The sequence below is a fragment of the Syngnathus leptorhynchus genome, chromosome 13 (assembly GCF_054491065.1).
Source record: "Syngnathus leptorhynchus isolate UIUO chromosome 13, UIUO_Slep, whole genome shotgun sequence".
Classification (NCBI taxonomy): Eukaryota; Metazoa; Chordata; class Actinopteri; order Syngnathiformes; family Syngnathidae; genus Syngnathus; species Syngnathus leptorhynchus.
Genome location: NC_141207.1, coordinates 10842717 through 10861425, shown reverse-complemented (window position 1 = coordinate 10861425; position 18709 = coordinate 10842717). Strand labels below are relative to the sequence as shown.

General features: G+C 47.6%; 2 protein-coding genes and 1 non-coding gene across 9 annotated transcripts; 2 read left to right on the top strand and 1 right to left on the bottom strand.

Annotated features, from left to right (window-relative positions):
- Positions 1-5922, bottom strand: nasp (nuclear autoantigenic sperm protein (histone-binding)). 7 transcript variants are annotated; one of them, XM_085928702.1, is made up of 15 exons: positions 5659-5922; positions 5303-5356; positions 5116-5232; positions 4968-5048; positions 4729-4850; positions 3974-4420; positions 2680-2726; positions 2515-2606; positions 2372-2445; positions 1757-1945; positions 1508-1662; positions 898-969; positions 744-818; positions 440-565; positions 1-177 (listed from the first exon to the last, which is right to left on the bottom strand). In XM_085928702.1, exons 1-15 carry the CDS (start codon positions 5694-5696, stop codon positions 154-156), a joined length of 1713 nt encoding a protein of 570 aa, XP_085784828.1. In that variant the 5' UTR covers positions 5697-5922; the 3' UTR covers positions 1-153. The 7 variants fall into 7 exon arrangements, with proteins under 7 accessions (XP_085784828.1, XP_085784829.1, XP_085784830.1 ...); XM_085928703.1 differs by having other exon boundaries at positions 2-177; positions 2515-2603; positions 5659-5921; XM_085928704.1 differs by having other exon boundaries at positions 2-177; positions 2515-2594; positions 5659-5921.
- A 282-nt stretch (positions 5923-6204) lies between these two features.
- Positions 6205-6277, top strand: trnam-cau (transfer RNA methionine (anticodon CAU)). The gene has a single exon. It is a non-coding gene; the product is annotated as a tRNA-Met (tRNA).
- Positions 6278-6898: 621 nt separating this feature from the next.
- LOC147047710 (glypican-5-like) lies at positions 6899-16543 on the top strand. Its single transcript, XM_085928244.1, has 11 exons — positions 6899-7070; positions 7979-8140; positions 10567-11093; positions 11227-11409; positions 12129-12304; positions 12434-12493; positions 12579-12701; positions 12991-13111; positions 13888-14036; positions 14784-14895; positions 14991-16543. The coding sequence occupies exons 1-11, from the start codon at positions 6899-6901 to the stop codon at positions 15081-15083; spliced, it is 1878 nt and encodes a 625-aa protein (XP_085784370.1). The 3' UTR covers positions 15084-16543.
- The last annotated feature ends 2166 nt before the right edge of the window (positions 16544-18709 follow it).

Sequence of the window (18709 nt, the reverse complement as noted above, 5' to 3'; positions counted from 1 at the left end):
GGGTTTGCGTTTGTTCGTTCATTTGCAAATTGATTTACTGCAAGTATACAAAATTGGACAGACAAAGCTATGAAAATGGATCTTATTTACAACAAGAAGAGTTGGGCAAGGGCAAGCATGCTGGTCTTGAAAAAACAGGAAGTAGGGGGCCGGTCACGCTGAAGACTGGACCGCAGGCTGCAAGAAAATTCAAATCCATGAGCAAATTGCAGCTTTGCCTTGCTTGGACACCCGTATGCAAATCGGCCACGTTTGATCAGGTCAACAAGTGCGAGTGTACGCCGCATTCACGTTCTCTTCAGGGAGCAGGCATTTGGCTTTGCCAATTGCCTTACGCCGTGCTTCCTTCCAACGAGGCGGCCGCAACAAGATTAGCAGCGCTGGCTGGCAAGCTAGCTAGCTTGAGTGTATTGCCAAACAATCCAAGACCAACACTCGCCTCCTGTGATTTTTGCTCCTCAACTCCATTGTTGGCACTAGAGTCTCCAGTGCCATTAAGTGTGGCTTCCTGTTTGGCCCGCTTAGCATCAGTGTCCTTGACCGGGCTCTTCTCCTCTGGTTTCCTCTGTGTTGACATATGAAGAAGAAGAAAAGCCTCACAACTGTATTCCAACTCAAAACAGACAAGGCGTTTTTGTCTTCTTGGACATTGCAGCAGCAGAACAGGACAAATTGACAAACCTGAGTAAACGGCCACACGATCACGATATGCGCTCAAGTATCTTGTCATGTCAATCTCTCACCTTTTTCCTAACTAGGTGAGAAATGTCTGAGGCCACTTTAGAAGATGATGCTCCATCAGACGATTTCATTGGGATCTGCGATGGAGAATTTGCTTTTACAACCGTCAATTCGGATGGTGAGATTAACATTTGGTGGTGGACGCGGCACTCTTACCTGTGTGGGGCCAGCAAAGGCTGAAGAGCTGCCATTTTCACTCCGGGAAGCTGATGAGGTTGAAGCGCCGCCCTGCAGGTTAGTTACAGAGTTAGAGGCTTGACGGCGTAGGCAAAAAGCAAGCCCAAACAAATCCATGTGTGCTATTCTCCCGCCCAAAACACTTGAAGTCTGCACTTGCTTAGATTTTAAATTGCTTGATCATCTGCAAAATAGTTCACAAGAACTTCAACTTGATTGCAGTTACGGTTTCTGTTGGAAGCCCATCGTGACTATGTACACAAATCACTCAAAGCAGATTTTACTTTGAAAGAGGGGGTGCAATTTCTCATTGCTACGAAAAACAGTGAAGACAATTTGCAATGTTAGTATTTTGGCAAGAAACATGAAGTGAAACGTTGCCTTTCCACGTTCATGGGCTTTTAGTGCTATAGATTTATTTCATTGTCTTTAATGAGCAGTTGCATTGTGGTGGAACACAATTGTTAGCAAATTGTGTCATCCATTTTTCGGCACAATCTTACAAATGTGTATGGGGGGAGAAAAGAAAAGGAAAAAAAAAAAATGGCACAAAACGTTGAGCATTTTGTTTATTTTACTGTGGACCTACAAGAGTCTGTTGGATGGCAGCGCTGTCCGTTTTCAGGATTTCTTCAGCATCTTCGATTTTTTCTCGAATGTCCGGCAGAAGCTGCTTCAGTTCTTCCATCTCAGCGGTCGCCTCTTCGGAGCTCTCCGCCGCATCAATCAAGCTCTGCAACATGGCTATAGAAAGTCTAGCATCAGCACCGCACCGCAGGGCTCGTGCCTCAGGTATTTGGCCTTGAGGCGTCAAAGGAAAGAAAATGCGCAGTCTTACCCAAGCGGGTTTCAATCACTTTTATGGAGCGGTTGTAGTGTTGAACGGCCTGACTATACTGGTCCATGTAGTAATGCATGGCGGCGACATGGTAATGGGTCTCGGCCAGCAGACGACTGTGAGGAGGAAGGTGCTTGAGCTGCAGGGCCAAACATTCCTGGAAATCTTCCAGTGCCTGAAGATAGTTTCCTTTGGGACGGGAGTCCACACAAACGAGGTCAGCATTTGAAAAGCCAAATACAACTTCTAGGTCACTGGCGAAAAGCAAATATTCACAGAAAGTCACAGCAGCAAAATCCACCCAATCTATGGTTGTAATGTTCCCACAACAGACAAGATGCCAGCTTTGGGAGTACTGTTCCGCCTTTCAAATGTTGCCACAAAGCCCATTTTCATTTCACTGGAGAAGCACGAGTGGGCAGTCAAGTAGCAGCCCGCCGCCACCAATTATATCTGGCCCTCCGCATTACGAGGGGAACAAAACAAAACAAAACGCGCCGTCTTGTTTCTGTGTACAATAATGACCTCATCAGTCACTTTCAGCTGCAGAGGCTCCTCCAACATGCTTAGTACTTGAGTATCCCGCACAAAAAGGTCTAATAACGTCAAGCATACCTGATTCTGCAGCAACTTCTCCAAGATTCAAGAAGGCCTGGGCCGCCATGAGCTGCTCTTCTTTGCTTTCCTTTCTGAAGTAAAAAGTTAGGTGAAAGCGAGCAAGAGCAACGCAAACGGCGCATGGATGGATGGCACCTTGCCTCTTAAAGATGACCTTGGCCACCTCCAGCATTTCCCAAGCCAATTGCAGATTGTCAACGACATCCTCCTCCTCCTCTTCCTCCTCCTCCTCCTGACATAGTGCCCAAAGAAAGGATTACAATTTCACTAGAACAAAAAGGCGCCATTTCCAAAACTCGAAATACCTTGTCACCATTTTTGTCCACTTCCCCGTCATCATCGTCGTCATCATCTGGGAGAAAAGGAGTCATATTTACAAGCAGCCACAAAGGTGCAAGTGAACTCAAGGTAGAATTGAAGTATTTGAGCGTTCCCTTTAACACCAGCATGTGTGAACACACACACACACACACACACACACACACACACACACACACACACACACACACACACACACACACACACACACACACACACACACACACACACACACACACACACACACACACACACACACACACACACACACACACACACACACACACACACACACACACACACACACACACACACACACACACACACACACACACACACACACACACACACACACACACACACACACACACACACACACACACACACACACACACACACACACACACACACACACACACACACACACACACACACACACACACACACACACACACACACACACACACACACACACACACACACACACACACACACACACACACACACACACACACACACACACACACACACACACACACACACACACACACACACACACACACACACACACACACACACACACACACACACACACACACACACACACACACACACACACACACACACACACACACACACACACACACACACACACACACACACACACACACACACACACACACACACACACACACACACACACACACACACACACACACACACACACACACACACACACACACACACACACACACACACACACACACACACACACACACACACACACACACACACACACACACACACACACACACACACACACACACACACACACACACACACACACACACACACACACACACACACACACACACACACACACACACACACACACACACACACACACACACACACACACACACACACACACACACACACACACACACACACACACACACACACACACACACACACACACACACACACACACACACACACACACACACACACACACACACACACACACACACACACACACACACACACACACACACACACACACACACACACACACACACACACACACACACACACACACACACACACACACACACACACACACACACACACACACACACACACACACACACACACACACACACACACACACACACACACACACACACACACACACACACACACACACACACACACACACACACACACACACGAGATGGTGCTGCCCCATCATGCAACTGTATCAAAAGCTCTACTGCCTGCCCTCTGCTTCTTCCTCAGATTTGGAGTGGCCGCTTTCTTCAGGGTCTTCCGTCTTGGCCACAGCTTCCTTTTCGGGAGACTGGGCCGCCGCCGCTGCCGCCCCCCCAGTGCCGTTTACTACTCCGTTGACTTGCGCCTCCTCAGCCGCGCTCTTTGCTCCTCCATTCAATTGGAGGTCAGAGGGCTTTCCAGCTCGTTCCGTTGGCGACTCTGCGCGGCCATTTTCCCGCTTCACCTGTGTGCCGCTCTCCACGCGACAGTGTGCCGCCTCTGGCTCGGCCGCCATGGCATCGTACACCTGCTTTCGAAGCTTATCACGGGTGTTTTCTGCACCAGAGTGGCACGTAAGACGTGAGGTTGGCTTCTTTTCCCCACCAAAGAAGATTTGCACCAACTCTCTTGCGGTTATGGAACTTGGGCCTTTTTGACCCGCGTAGCCTTTCAATTCTGACAAGATTACGAGTAAAGCTTCCAATATTAAAGTGCGTCTTTCTTTAACTGGATTTTACGCGAGGCTGACTGTCAGACAATGGAACGAGGGCAACTATTAACTAAAAAAAGACGTTTGCGGAAGAGGATTTGAAAGGCTTTGAGTCAGGATGGCGCACTAAACAGTTTCAAACGCACCCTGAGGAGAAAGGTTGAATTTTGAAAAATTGAGCAAGCTCTCGGTGTTTTTGGAATGACATTTCTATCTGCTACAGGGGCTGAGATATCAATGATTTAGTAGGCTGGATACTAACAGCGATCCTTACCGTCAAGGTTATTGGCGCTCTCGATATTTGAGTTACTGGGCTGCTGCTGCTCCTCCTCCTCATCATCATCAGATTCTTCTGGGACTCCTACCAGGGCATTTCCAAGGACCGTGTTCTCCATCCTAGCAGACAAAAAGGTGATTGTAAACTCTTGGTTTTAAGCACGACTTGTTTCTTCATTGATCATGGACTACCAAAGACAAAGAGTACGAGTGAACAATTGAGATAACTTTGGTTACCTGGCAAGCTCGAGTAGAGACTTCCCACACAGGAAAAAGGCCTCACCACATTCATCTGCTGTGTCTCCATACCTGGCAGCTCTGACACGGACCCACACAAGGTAAGAGTGAGTAGATGGCAGCTTGCCCTTTCCCAACGTGGACTTACAACATGCGGCACGCATCCTGAAAGACACTGACTGCAGCGACAGTGTCACCCATCACGAGATGTCTCTTCCCGGTGCCGATGAGCTTCTTCGCCTCCTCCATGACGTCACCAGAGCAGCTGCACAAACATACACGTTGATGGATGGCTCGGTTCCGCAAGGGCCAGCGAGAAGGACGCGCACGCTCACCGGTCTGTCACAGGTGCTGCTGACGACGACGAGCACGGCTTTTCATCCACGCCACTGTGAAACACATTTAACGCGCGTTCAGTCGCTACACAAAATCAATGACGTGGATGGAGGCAGGCCATTCACGTCCTCCATTCTAGTCATGGCACGGCACGGCGCGGCAGCCGAGCTGTATCGTTAGCTACATGTAGCATTTCAAGGAAGGGCTGCAGTTACGTTAGATCATACGTATTCCACTAGCACGTCAACACCCACGCACAAGAAGAAGAATCGCAGCCATAGTGATAACGCGAGGCTATCGGGTTAGCAACGATCGATCAAGCTCGCACATTCAAATGCAAAATGCCAAGCGTTACCTCCCAGAGCTGGACGCCACAGACATTTCCTCTGACATCTTTCGGAGGCTTGCTGGAACAACGGGGTCCAAGCACCACGCTCGACAACCGTCCGTGCTTGCTTGCCTGCCTGCCTGTCTATGCGATTCACAAGTCTTTGTTGGCGCGCTTAAATAGAGGAAAAAGAGTCTTTCTATTTCCGCTCAACTCTGAACGCGGGAGATTGTCTTTAAAGGGGCCGTAACACATCCCGTGATGCATTCAAGGGCTATGGGAACAGACAAGTATCTCTCGCTTCGACCCCAGCTGTTTTATGTCCACGCGCCCACGCAGCACTTGAATGATCAAGTCCTATACAGGAAAAAAAAGGGGACTTTTCATCACAAATGTTTGCGCAAGCCTGCTTTATGAACACATTCACTGTTGCATCATGCATTTTTGTTCAGCTAGTTTGGGTTAAGGATACGGTATTCATGCCATTATGTATCAAGACATATGCTTGGTACGGGCTCGTCCATTCGTTATTTCGTCTTTTTTAATCATAAAAGTAACATTGGGGTTTCACAGGCCTCGATAGCGCAGTAGGCAGCGCGTCAGTCTCATAATCTGAAGGTCGTGAGTTCGATCCTCACTCGGGGCAGGGTATTTTTGACCGCCCATTTTGTATTGTATTGTATGACTCCATTGGAATCGTTTCATTCTGACGTATTGCACGAATGTCAATTTACTGTTTCTTTCTTTACGAATCGAATAAATCTAAACATATCAAATAATACGGTGTGATGTCACAGTGTCAACAGTAGGTGGTACCCATGCTCAATTTGGTTCTAGCTTTTGTTTTATTCATACAACAGCTACCATAGTCAAACTGAGTAGAATATGTGGATCAAGATCAACCGGGGAAAGAACTTTTAAATCATCGTTCAGTCGTTTTCTAATAGGGGATATTCACAGTTGTGTTTTCAGTCAACTGATGCAGTTGTACTTTCAAAACATTTCAATGCGCAGGACAATTAGGAAACAGGGAGAGCGAGCGAGCGAGAGAGAGAGAGAGAGAGAGAGAGAGAGAGAGAGAGAGAGAGAGAGAGAGAGAGAGAGAGAGAGAGAGAGAGAGAGAGATGGTGGGCTGGACTGGGCTGGGCTGGGCTGAGGGGCGCCTGAGGCTGCCACTGGGTTCCAGGCAGTCTCAGTGCCCAGTGGAATGCTTCGGTAGTCATCCGGTGGCCACCTTTCACTTAGCTGGACTTTCTGAGATGTTGCAATGTCCCGTGCTGTCTCACAAAACGTGGATTTGTGTTGGGTGATTTTTTTCTACTTAGCTTCAACACCCGGCTGTAGATCAGCCGATGCCGACAGCTGTCATGAGGTGAAGACAGCATACATGATGCGCCAAATAGGCCAGGTGGAACTGGTGCCAGACAGTCCCCAAACAGGTCAGTAAATCACCTTCAGGATGGGACATCATAGCTTGACCATTGGATGGACATGCTCAAAATCTGCTCAAAATGAAATGCACTCTCCATCTAAATCTCTTTCTGTTGATTCTCTTTTGCAGAATGCATGCAAAGTTATGAACGTTTGGAAATTGATTTTCAAAAACGAATCATTTGGTGACAATTACGTCTCCGAGTTGAGACTCTTTTGTAACACAATGGCAAATTCCAAACTGAGGGCATCCTCATTTTGGTGGGCCAGAATTTCTCTTGAAAATGACATGGAAAGCGCACGTTGCTTTGGAATGGGACTTGAAGTGAACACGTATATTCTCAAAATGCAAAGTTCTATATGGAGTTGTCCATCAAGATAGCATCCCATGTTTTTTGTCTGACTGTATCAGCGGCATCCCTGGTAACTAGAGTTGAAAAACTGATTACGTACGTCATTTGCTTTCATTCATCAATAGTGTGGGCAAGTGGCTCGGAATTATTGTGGAAATCCATTCATAAATAACATGAAAATACCAAAGGAAAAGAGAGCGTGCAGTTAGACTGCGCTTTGCGCTAGACTTGTGCTGGACATGAAAAAAGGATAATATTTTGTGTGTGTGTGTGTGTGTGTGTGTGTGTGTGTGTGTGTGTGTGTGTGTGTGTGTGTGTGTGTGTGTGTGTGTGCGCGTATGGTTGGATTTCCGTTGGTGTGTGCAAGCTGCATACGTGTCAGGTCATATACAGTCCATTCCATTCCATTCCTGTCATCCCTCTCCCCCTTGATCTTGGTCAGAAAAACATCCACGCAATTCTGCTTAGCGACACATCACGTCCCATTTGTTTTTCTCTGGCTGATATGAGGCACTTGTGTGAGCCCCCCAAACAAATGCTCAATGTGTTTGTCGTCCACTCAGATGATTCTCTCAGAGTGTGTGTCCACTCTGGTCTGGGGTGCTGTACCAGTAAGATGGAAGATGGTTACATGGCTGCCGTTCGCAGCGAGACTCAGCAGAAGATTCGATCCTTCAGCTTTGAGCTCAAGTACCTGATCGCCGGACACAGCAAAGCCTACCAAGGTGAGGTAGACCAGACGAACGGAAGGCCGGCGATGAGGAGATTTGAAAGTCCGGGGGACGGATAGATGCGCTAACCGTGAGACCGCATCCATCAAGAGAAATGGATGGGATTGGTTCTCCCGTTGAATAAACACCAGCACGTTGAATTGACAAGTCGCATCGCTGCGTGACAATTGTGTCAAGTAGCTCCAGGACCCGAGCGAGCTCCAAGTCATGCTGACTTTGTGCGTCCATCATGAAATAGCTAGTTTGATGGTGTGAGGCCAGTTTATTTAGTGGGGCGCCACAGTGGCTAGCCAAACAAACAAGTGATGTCCCTTGAGAGAGAAGGGAAGTGGAAAACTTGCTTACTATCTTTCTCTGTGTCAATCTGCGGCCGAGGCTGCCATAATTAGCTTTTGTTCGTGACCAATGAGAGTGCAAGGGCTGAAGAATGTTTACATTCAGCGCGTATCACCTCCAAAGTCTTGTTGTCACGGGCAACAGCCTGCTTTCAATAGGAGGGAGAATACTCTGCTTGTCCACTGTTCTCTCACCAGTACTTGTGTGTGTGTGTGTGTGTGTGTGTGTGTGTGTGTGTGTGTGTGTGTGTGTGTGTGTGTGTGTGTGTGTGTGTGTGCGATACGCATGGGGTGCACACATTATTAGATGCTTAGCGTTGATGAGACCCAGACAGACAGAGCAAACAAGTTCTACTCTTTGTCCTCCCTTTTTCTCAGCTGTTATTCCGACGATCCGCGGATAATGAGGCAGATGTCATCAATCGGTTAGGGAGGATCAATATTCCCAGCTAAATATAATATGGAATGGTGGCGTTCAGCTCGTCTTTCCCGTCTGATGAGGTGAAGCCGAATGAAAGAAGAATTTTGGGCCGAATTGATTGGATCCCCCCCCCCCCCCCACACACACACACACACACACACACACACACACACACACACACACACACACACACACACACACACACACACACACACACGAGCTGTCTCTCAAGCAATCCTAAGGCTCTCATTATAGCCCACTAAGTAAGTGAAACATGCCCAGAGCGCTTGTAGTCATCAGGCTCTGTTTCCGCCTGCACTCCGTCTGCACGTGGAAGACCCCGTTGCCCTTGTCACCCAGATCCCAGCTGTCATTCACTCAGCGAGACCGGAGAGAAGGACACGTGGCGGGCGGGAGAGCCCAGGAGTTTTTGCCTTGTCGCTCGATGCTGTTTGTGTTTGTAAGCATTGCCAAGGCATGGCCATGCAAACATATCAAGAGCGGACGTTCACTCACACCCAGTACGCGACTGGAAGCGTAGTGCTTTTAGATAAGCCTTTCTGCTCAGATGATCAAAAAAGAAAGTGCAAACAGAGGTATAATATGCTGTTATTGAAATGCGTGACAGAGCGAGCAAGCGCTATGATGTTGACAGCTCGCTTGTCAGGTGCTCGCAGCTGTACAAAGTTGTTTGAATGTGTTTAGTGAGCCATGAGGTGGTGAAAGTCACACATAATTAGGTGTCTCTCTTCCTTTCCTCTCCCAGTTGTCTGTGCGTGTGTGTGTCGGGATGCCATTAGATTGACATCAGCGTGTTTAAATGGCAACTTTCAAACATAGACACACGCTGTTGTCATACAGTCGCTGCAGATGGCGCAAGGGGCGGAGGCAGTGCAGGGAGCAGGTCATGCAGTTAGGCTCATTATCATGTGATGACAATTTGATGACTTCAGCTATTTTGAATCACTCTACACTATTTGGATGGTTGCAAGAAGGAAAGAAATCAGCGCCTAGTCCTTAGCATGTCCACAGGCGGAGGTGAATGCAGTGGAAGCTTTTTACCACTAGGACGCAGTTATTTGGAGATTTCGACTGTCGAAAACACCATCTTCCCAATTTGGGCCTATTCTGGTCAAGAAGTAACATTTTGCAATCCACACTACTCCCGGATCGGAAAACTGTAAGTACGATTGGCCAGCCCAAGTGCCTCGTAGTGGGACAAAGGTCAGGCGCTACGGCAGGCAGGCAGGCAGGCCCGTGCGTTGCTGTAGCACTTTGCCAGCTCCTGTTCAAAAGGCAGCATGAGAAGGAAGGAAATGGAGAGCAGACAGCATCAGAGGCACACTTGCTACTAGAGAGGCTTGCTGAGCAGGCTAAATTGGTCTCGGGGCTATCATGTGTTGTTGTCTGTTTAAATATGCAACCTTGAAGAAAAGCTCTACAGTATGTTTATTCTGGGGCGCACACGTCATCCAACTTTGCAAGCGCTGGGCTATGGCAAGAACGACGCTAAACACTCTGCAAAAAGAATGCGGCAGTTCAGATGCTGTGCGTTTTGTTTGACAGAAAATGGACATTTCCATCCATCAGTCTACACACTGTGGAAATGTCAACAACCTCATTTGCCAAATGCTAATACGGAGTGTGTTTTGTGGTTTCTACAGACACTTTTGATTCCCTGGTGTCCTTTACATCGAATTTGACCAGCAACTTGTTTGACAGCGCCTACTCCGGCCTGGCACCGGAGTGTCGGCCGCACGTGCTTCAGCTTTTCAATGACATCGGTCGCCATCTCTCGGGGGAGCCCGAGCCCTCGTTGGAACTAGCGGTGGGGACTTTCTTCGACCGGCTCTTCCCGCTGGTCTACGGGCGACTTCTCAACCCCGGAATTGGCCAGAGCTCTTTTTCCTCTCAGGAAGAGTGCCTGCGGATGACACGGCAGGACGTCAGTCCCTTCGGGCCCCATCCTCCATTTCTGCTCGCCAGTCTTTCCCGTGTGCTCCGAGCGGGCCAAACTCTGAGTCGATTGCTCAAATTGGCCGGGGACGTGGTGGATGCCACAGAAAAGGCCACTTTATCCCGAGAGTGTGGCCGGGGCTTAGTGAGGATGCAGTATTGCTCCCATTGCAGAGGGCTGACTTTGATCAGGCCCTGTACCGGACTCTGCGTTAACGTTATGAGAGGATGTCTGGTAAGTGGAGGCCTTTCTGTCCGGATGCACTTTTCCTGATGCAACGCTCGGCTCCCGAGATTTTGCCAAAGCAAATTCTGGAGCCCGAAGTCAACAGCATCAGCTGTCAATCGTGGCTTCTTCTTTATTTTAGGTGGGGATATCTGAACTTGCTGCACCCTGGAGAAGTTTGGTCATATCGCTCCAGAGATTAGCTGCGACTTTAGCGACCAGCAGCAACCACAACAGCATGGAGCTGGCGCTGTTGGCCGTCCGGAATCATGTCAACGACGCCATCCTGCACGCCCAGTTGCACGGTCCACGCATCACTGCCGTTGTAAGTAGACGTAGGATTTGGTTAACATTTGTCACGTCTTCAAATCAAACACAATAAGCTCAAAGACTGTGGTCTTCTTTTAGCTTGTCACTTGGAACCTCCTTCCCTCCCTCCCTCCCTGCCTCCCTGCCTCCCTGCCTCCCTCCCTCGCCCCACTCCTAGATGGGCTAAAACCAGATTCCCTCTGTAGAGAATGTGCTCTTTCCCTTCAGTCTTTGTGCGTGCGAATTCAAATCCGGCATCAGACAAAGGGCGCGGTTGGCAGGACGACCCATACCCAGAATGCTGCTGGTGATGAGAACGTTTCTGTGGCTAATCTCCGGACAAACACATGAGACACAAACAGCGCCCGGCCCGCACACAATGTTGCAGGAAGCAATGGAGAATGCGGCCAACGTTGGCCACAACACTGTGGATTTAGTAGAGTAGATTCCTGGGCGCTAAACAAACACGCACGCAAACATGCTAAGAAGAGTGAACAGCACTTCATTCCATTCCGCCTTTGCCAATGCTAACATCAAACCTGTTGAACACTTTACTCTTGCTCTCTGTATCAAAGTTTGGGAATTGAAGGCGCAAATCAGCTTTTTTTTCTTTCTAGTCGCCTCGTGCGTATTTCCGGTAAGCTGAAGCAAATACACGGGTCAGGCGTCGGCACGCGAGGTAGATATTTCAAAATGGATTCTTCTCCTTTTTTCCATCCTTGTTGGTCTCCTCAGGTCGAGAAGGTGTGCGGGTCACACGCAGCCGCTCCCGTGATGATGAGCGGACATCCTAACACCTCCCGTGTCAGCAAAGCCGTCACTCCAGGGCGGATGATGCAAAGAGCCTCAAAGAGGACGCCCCTGACCTCTCTCTCAATGGGCTTTCCAAGTCTTCAGCTCCAGACTCAGAGGTGGAGACGGCCTAAAAGTCTTCTCAATATCTCAGATGAGTTGTGTTTGGAACGAGTAAATGTCATTGCAAGATTCAAATTCAATGGAAATCACACGAGAAGCTAGCGCACGTGATTCTCTCTCCGTAGGTCGTTCCCTCTCAAAGGATCGAGAGGTGACAAGAGCCGCAGTCTCAAGAAATTGTCAAGGTTCGCTGCCATTGGAAGTGCATCAACCTAAAAAGCAAACAAACAAACAAACTTGCTTTCTAACAACAAGGTGCGCATGTTTCAGGGAGTTTGAGGGCTCTATTCAGCGATACCAGCTGTTTTTCTCCGAGCTCCCCGAGATGCTTTGCGAAAGCGAAACGGAGGTAGAGCAGCACACGTGTTGGAGCGGCCGAGACGTCGTCGAGAGGTAAACGTACGTGCTGCCGCGGTTGACTGTGTAATAGCAAATGTCTTCCACTAGAGAGAAGCCTCATCCTGATTTTGAGCACCAGGCCAGTGTGTGTGTGTGTGTCTGTCTGTCGACATTCCACATATTGTCGTTTCCCCCCTCAGGTGTATCTCCAGCATGCAACACTCCCTTGGAACAGATGTCTATTGTAATCATTTTCCCTGCATTCATTGTCAACATTTCAGCGGCTGAGGCGCTCGCTTTTCTACGAATGCAAGTCACCTCATCTACCTCATCAATCTTGTAGTTATGCAGGTCGCGTGGTTGACAGCACTTTGAACGCACAGAGGCACAACCCGGAAATCAGCGTCCGTAATACGGATCCTGTCTTACGGGCGGCAAAACACACACTGGAGCGCTTGACACAGGTACACACAAGAGCCCTCCCTGCTGCAGCATACCCCATCATTACAAACTGTGGATCGCACCGCACGACAAATGCTTTTATGGCGGCCCGTCAACCTTGGAAGGCCAAATTTGTGTCATGTGTATTGACCCTCGTTTGGCTTTCAATCACGTGTCAGCGGAGTGTAGCTGCTTCTTCATGCAATGCAAGTGGAGAATGACGTTCACTAATACATTCATTGGGCAATTACAGCAGATTGTCAAAGCTTTTGACGGCTTGCTAATGGGATGACAGGATTCCCGGTCCTTATTCATCAATCATCCATCCATGATTCAGCGTCAAGCTAGCGATTTTCACATGGACATTTTCAGTTTACTTTCGAGACATTGCCAAGCCATCGTACATCCAATTGTCCGTTAAGCGACATCAAAGTCACCTTGAACGGAAGATGGCCATTCATTCATGATTATTCATGACTAAATATGACAAAGAGTGAAATATGAATTGTCTATCAGCCGACCCACGTACGTGATTGTACCTCGTCTTTGCCTGGGAAGGCAGGAGTTGGTTGCTTCATCCACACCTGAAGCAGAATGAGAAAGATTTGTGTGCTATGTGCAAGCAAAATGATTTTAGCAACAGTAGATCGTACATACACACGTATTTGCTTGGAATCAGTTGTCACTCTTGAAAACATTCACAGTCAATCAATGTGGCAACGTACTCCATAAATGTTGATCTTTCACTCGAGTACTGTTGTGACTTGTGAAATATGCACTCGTGTTAATGCGTGTTTAGGAACTCTTAGCGGAGCTTGGCTGGGCGCACGAAGCCACAAGAAAAGCTGAGGAAGAGGACGGAGGGAGTGCGCAAACACAAACAGAAAAGGAAAGGGCCAGTGGAGAGGAGTGTGATGATGAAGATGGCTGTGAAGCATCTGGTGAGGTTTTTTTTTTTTTTTTGGAATGATTTTTCCCCACATCTGTATTTTCCACATTGATTTGACATTCTTACTTTGCCAAATGTATTCGAATCAGACTTGAAGCATGAAGCACATCTCTCTCCAGTCGGAGCTCAAACGTGCCCACCTCGCTTGTTCGGATGTATCAGATGCACCCACCCCGATTTGATGACATGTCACAATGGTGTGAGGTTATGGATGTGAGAGGAGAGTCCTTTCCTCTGTTCAGCTTTCATTTGGCCATTTCTCATTTTCCTCATCTCGGTGATTAAACGTGATTGATTTTTTTCGACTCAGATCAGCACGATCCTCTCTCTCTCTCTCTCTCTCTCTCTCTCTCTCTCTCTCTCTCTCTCTCTCTCTCTCTCTCTCTCTCTCTCTCTCTCTCTCTCCGTCACTCTCTCCTCAATCCTCAGACGTGTACCGTTAGTCACTAATGTACATGTCATGACATCTTCTCTCCTCTCGGCCATTCTGCGTAGAGCCGCAACTGTTGTTACGAATGTAACCTCGCTGGCTTCATTCGATTTTATTCAACAAATATTTTTGGGCAAATTGTATAGCCAGAGTAAAATCCAGATGTAACTGAATAGGAATAGTTCCAAATAATGTACTTCCTCTAATCTGTTGTGAGTATAGCAAATGTCCCTGCTGCCCGCTTGTCTTTTGATTTGACACGTCACACCATTGCAAAGAACATTGACTCCATGCCAGCAATATCCACGCTTGTATGCTTAGGTCTGGACACGTATGATTTCGCCAGTGGCCACAGTCCGGTGAGGGAGGACAGGGCTGGTCTTCCCCCTCCCCAGCGCATTCCTCCTCATCTGGACTCTCCCCCACTGGTAGGTGATGGCAAATGGAAGGATGGATGGATGGATGCTCTGGTGTGACTGATGGCAACCTTCTTCCCCTCTTCTCTCTTGCCTTCACATATCAGGTGGCCGTTAGCACGCCGACTGTGGAACCGCTACGTTTGAGCTTGGCCGCCGTGCCGTTGCTGCTGCTGCTGTCGCAATTGCAGAGGCGTTAAGCCGCAAAATGACTGAGACTTCCAAATGAGCGCGCCCTGCCTGCCTGGCTGCCAGTTGCCTGGCTGCCTGGCTGCCTGCTGCCTGTCTGCCTGCCTGCGTTTAAAACCTGCTGGGCCACTCAGTTTTACAACAATGATAAATGTCATCATGATGGAAGATGAACTATTGATTGAGCATTTGCTCTGACTTGCACTGACCTCTCTGCTCACTTGTATTTAACTCTTCTAGAATAGATGGCAAAGCACTAGTTTTTTCAAGAGGTGTAAATACAAATCTATATATTACATATTTATATCAAGACTTTATGTAGATGATTTGTTTTTGTATAAATAGTAGGTCCCCTGTAGGTATTAATTGCACTTTTTTTAAACACACTGATAAGATCCAGGACAGCTATAGTTTGTCGGGATAGAAATGTGATTAGAAGAGACATTCATAGTGCCTTATGACAAATCATTTGAAATCATGTTTGTGTTTGTGAGATGCCAACGCTGATGAAGGATTGAAGGCAGAGGCCTTGTAGTCAACCCTGCCCAACAAATGGCACGACTAGTCCAACCAAACCTTTTACTTTTGTCAATCTCAATACGAGGCACATTTTCTTCTTCTGTTTTCTCCTGGCCCTCTGCACGAGAAAGAAGCATAGAAGGAAGGAAGGAAATAAATATAGCATTTCTTTGACAGCACTCATCTTTTCTTGATTTCAACGGCTGCCCTCTTCTTTGTAAATAAGAGGGATTACAGGCTTCTCGACAAATGTGATCAACCCCCTTCAAAGTGGCGGCACGGAATCTTCATGTGGGAATATAGAGCCAACGCTAGCTCTCCCCGAAGAGTGCAAAGCAGCAAGGCAGCAAGACAAGTTGAAGACTGATGAATATTGTTAGGGTTGAATAGATTAGGTTGATCATATTATGTTGGAATGTAATCAGTAATAATTAACCTAAGCTTGTCCTGTCTTAACAAAGTGCTAAGATCCTTTGCACTGATTGACCAATTGTAGAAGACGCAATCAAAGTTGTTCTGTCTACTCAACATCGTAAAACATCCCCCGCTATGATGTGATCAGAGGCCAGGTGTTTCACCCCCACCTTGGCCACCACACATGTAAATTGTCACCCCCACCCTTCTTCTCTCAATAAATACTGTCTTGCATGAATGCAACGGCAGACTTTGTTCGGACATTGCTGTGTCTACAGCAACGAACAAACTCTCCACTTGCAGAATTTGTTCGGACATTGTTGTATCTACAATGACGAACAAGTTCTCCACGTGCAAGTGTTCAAAAGGGCATACTGTCTCGTGTGGTTCTTGCACAATAAGTTAGAGTCGGAACATCTCTAACAAATATATTCAAAAGGAAGCAGCTCAAGGACGTTTTGCACATCTGTCACGGGGGACTGACTTCTTAAAGGTATCATTAACATCCATCCTGGGAGATACTAATAGCAATGGAAATGTTTGACCAGAGACGGCTGCTGCTGCTGCTGCTGCTGCTGGTGCCTGAAATCCAACCTGGCATTATTACTGAAGAAATGTATTTCTGACTACATTTGAAAATTTTTGAAGTGTTGGATTCAAGCCACACATCTTTTGACTTCATCAATAAAATGTTGAACTTGAGCTGATTTGTTTATTCCTCATTGACGTGAGCCTGCCTAAAGAAAATACAAATGGCTTCTCTGAACGTATTAAATGTATATGTGTATATTTGCAATAAGTGAGTGCTTAGCCACCTTTATTAAGATAAGATTTTTTTTTTTTCTTTCTGTGTCAGCCTGGACCGCAGCCAATAATTCACTCTCATGCCATTATGTTAATGTTTATTGGTAGTAGCCAAGTGATTTTATCTTGAGTGGCAGGTAAGGTATTAAATGAGACATAGCTTCATTATTTACAAGATTTATTGTTCCCTGGCGTGCGTGCATGCGTGTTTTAGAACAGCCAATGATGATTATGGATCATTTTGCTGCCTCTGTACACGTACACTATCACAATCTAAATGTCACTCATGTTTCCCATGTGAATGACGGTTTGCCACCCACCCAAAATGACACATGAATGAGCTTGTGAAAGACAAATTTGGACTCCCAAACTTGAACGCAGGTTCCAACAGGCTTCCTTCCCTACCTCCCTCCCTCCCTCCTTGACATCTTCATCCTTGGGTGCTTGGCTGGCACGCACTTGGAAACAAAAGCCCATTATGTCAGCGTGATCATGATGTGGGAGGGAGCAAGGTGTCAAGTTGGACCGATTGAGAATAGATTTGAAGTCTTTCCGCCTTTGATATGATAAGCTGAGCCGACACTGAGTCTTTGCAGCGAGCGCTCAATATTCACACGTGAACACGAAGCAGCCAGGTATCAGTGGAGCCAACGCGCCAGAGCTCAGATTGAATTTCTGTCCATGAGGAAGGTGGCCAATTCATCCGACGGCTGATGAATTGAATGACTCCTTTTTTTGATTTTCCCATGCCAAAAGCTGGCACCTTTGCGAAGGTGTCATTTACTAGCGATGATGACATCTCTTTTTCTTTCTTTCTTTTTATGACCGCCTGGAAAAATAGTCAATCGAAATGTGATTTGTAGTCCAAGCTTTTATTGAGTCGAAATTATCAAACAGGCCTCGTCAATAGCCCGTTGTCTTCAAATACAAAGTCCGATCACGTGCACAAAATACGGACACTTTGGAATCATTCGAAAGCATCCATATTTTGTCGTCCGCATTTACTCATCTGGTGGTGAACGCAATATACGTAGCAGCGTGGTCGTTCCGCGAGGATTGATTGTTGGCCATTTCCAAGGTGTCACTCAAACTTGAGGATTGTCACTCCAGTGACCTTTCCAGGTTCTGCCACTCCAAGCGTGTTGGATGCGGCCAAGGAGTGTCGGACAGCTCATGCATCAGCCAGCACGAGAAGGTCCCCAATCCCCCGGTGGTGGGTGAGTGATTTCCCTGTCCTGCATTTAATGCTGCTGTTAAAACACGGAATAGGAAAAGAAGCTCCAAGCTCTTGATTATTGCGCTTGCACAAGCGGAGAATTGCTGCGTGTCCTCACGAGTGTCACGGATTAAATGGAGCCTATCCCAGCTATTCACACATGTGGACAATTCTTCGCCAGTCTTTTGTGAACCCAGCATGCTTGTTTTGGGATTGTGTAGGGAAGCCAGAGTAGCTGGAGAAAACTCACACAAGGACAGGAAAAACATGTGCAGAGTTTGGATTTTGATGGAAGTTGAATTGATTTGATGACCCTTAATAATAGGGGTCGTGCTTTGCTCATTTGGATGGGGAGAGATGGACGCTGCCTGCAATGGTTGCAATCTGCAAACCGTGAGTGACAGTGCGGAGGGAGCCAGGGAGCCAGGGAGCCAGGGAGCCAGGGAGGGATGGTGTCACACTAATTCTCACCACGTATAGGCTCCTTGTTTTGTTCTCCAAGCAAGAACATCTTTGAGATCCTGCAGGGCCCCCCCCCTTTCTCTCCCTCCCTCCTCCCTGTCGCTCTCTTTGTCTCCGGCATCTCTCCCGTTCCAGTCCAGCCCCAACCCAAGAAGAGGAGGCGGCGGCGGCGGCGAAGGGAAGGAAAGGAGAGGAGGGAGGGAGGGAGTGGAAAGGAAAGAA

Bases quoted from the DNA above. Each gene is read 5' to 3' on its own strand.
- nasp (XM_085928702.1), bottom strand. From the start codon at position 5,696: ATGTCAGAGGAAATGTCTGTGGCGTCCAGCTCTGGGAG. The intron at 5,233-5,302 runs GTGAGCGTGCGC...ATGTTTGTGCAG, and splicing joins GCAGCACCTGTGACAGACCG to CTGCTCTGGTGACGTCATGG. The intron at 970-1,507 runs GTAGGTCCACAG...ACTAACCTGCAG, and splicing joins CTGCCATCCAACAGACTCTT to GGCGGCGCTTCAACCTCATC.
- LOC147047710 (XM_085928244.1), top strand. From the start codon at position 6,899: ATGTCCCGTGCTGTCTCACAAAACGTGGATTTGTGTTGGGTGATTTTT. The intron at 14,037-14,783 runs TTTTTTTTTTTT...CACGCTTGTATG, and splicing joins TGTGAAGCATCTGGTGAGGT to CTTAGGTCTGGACACGTATG. The intron at 14,896-14,990 runs GTAGGTGATGGC...TTCACATATCAG, and splicing joins ATCTGGACTCTCCCCCACTG to GTGGCCGTTAGCACGCCGAC.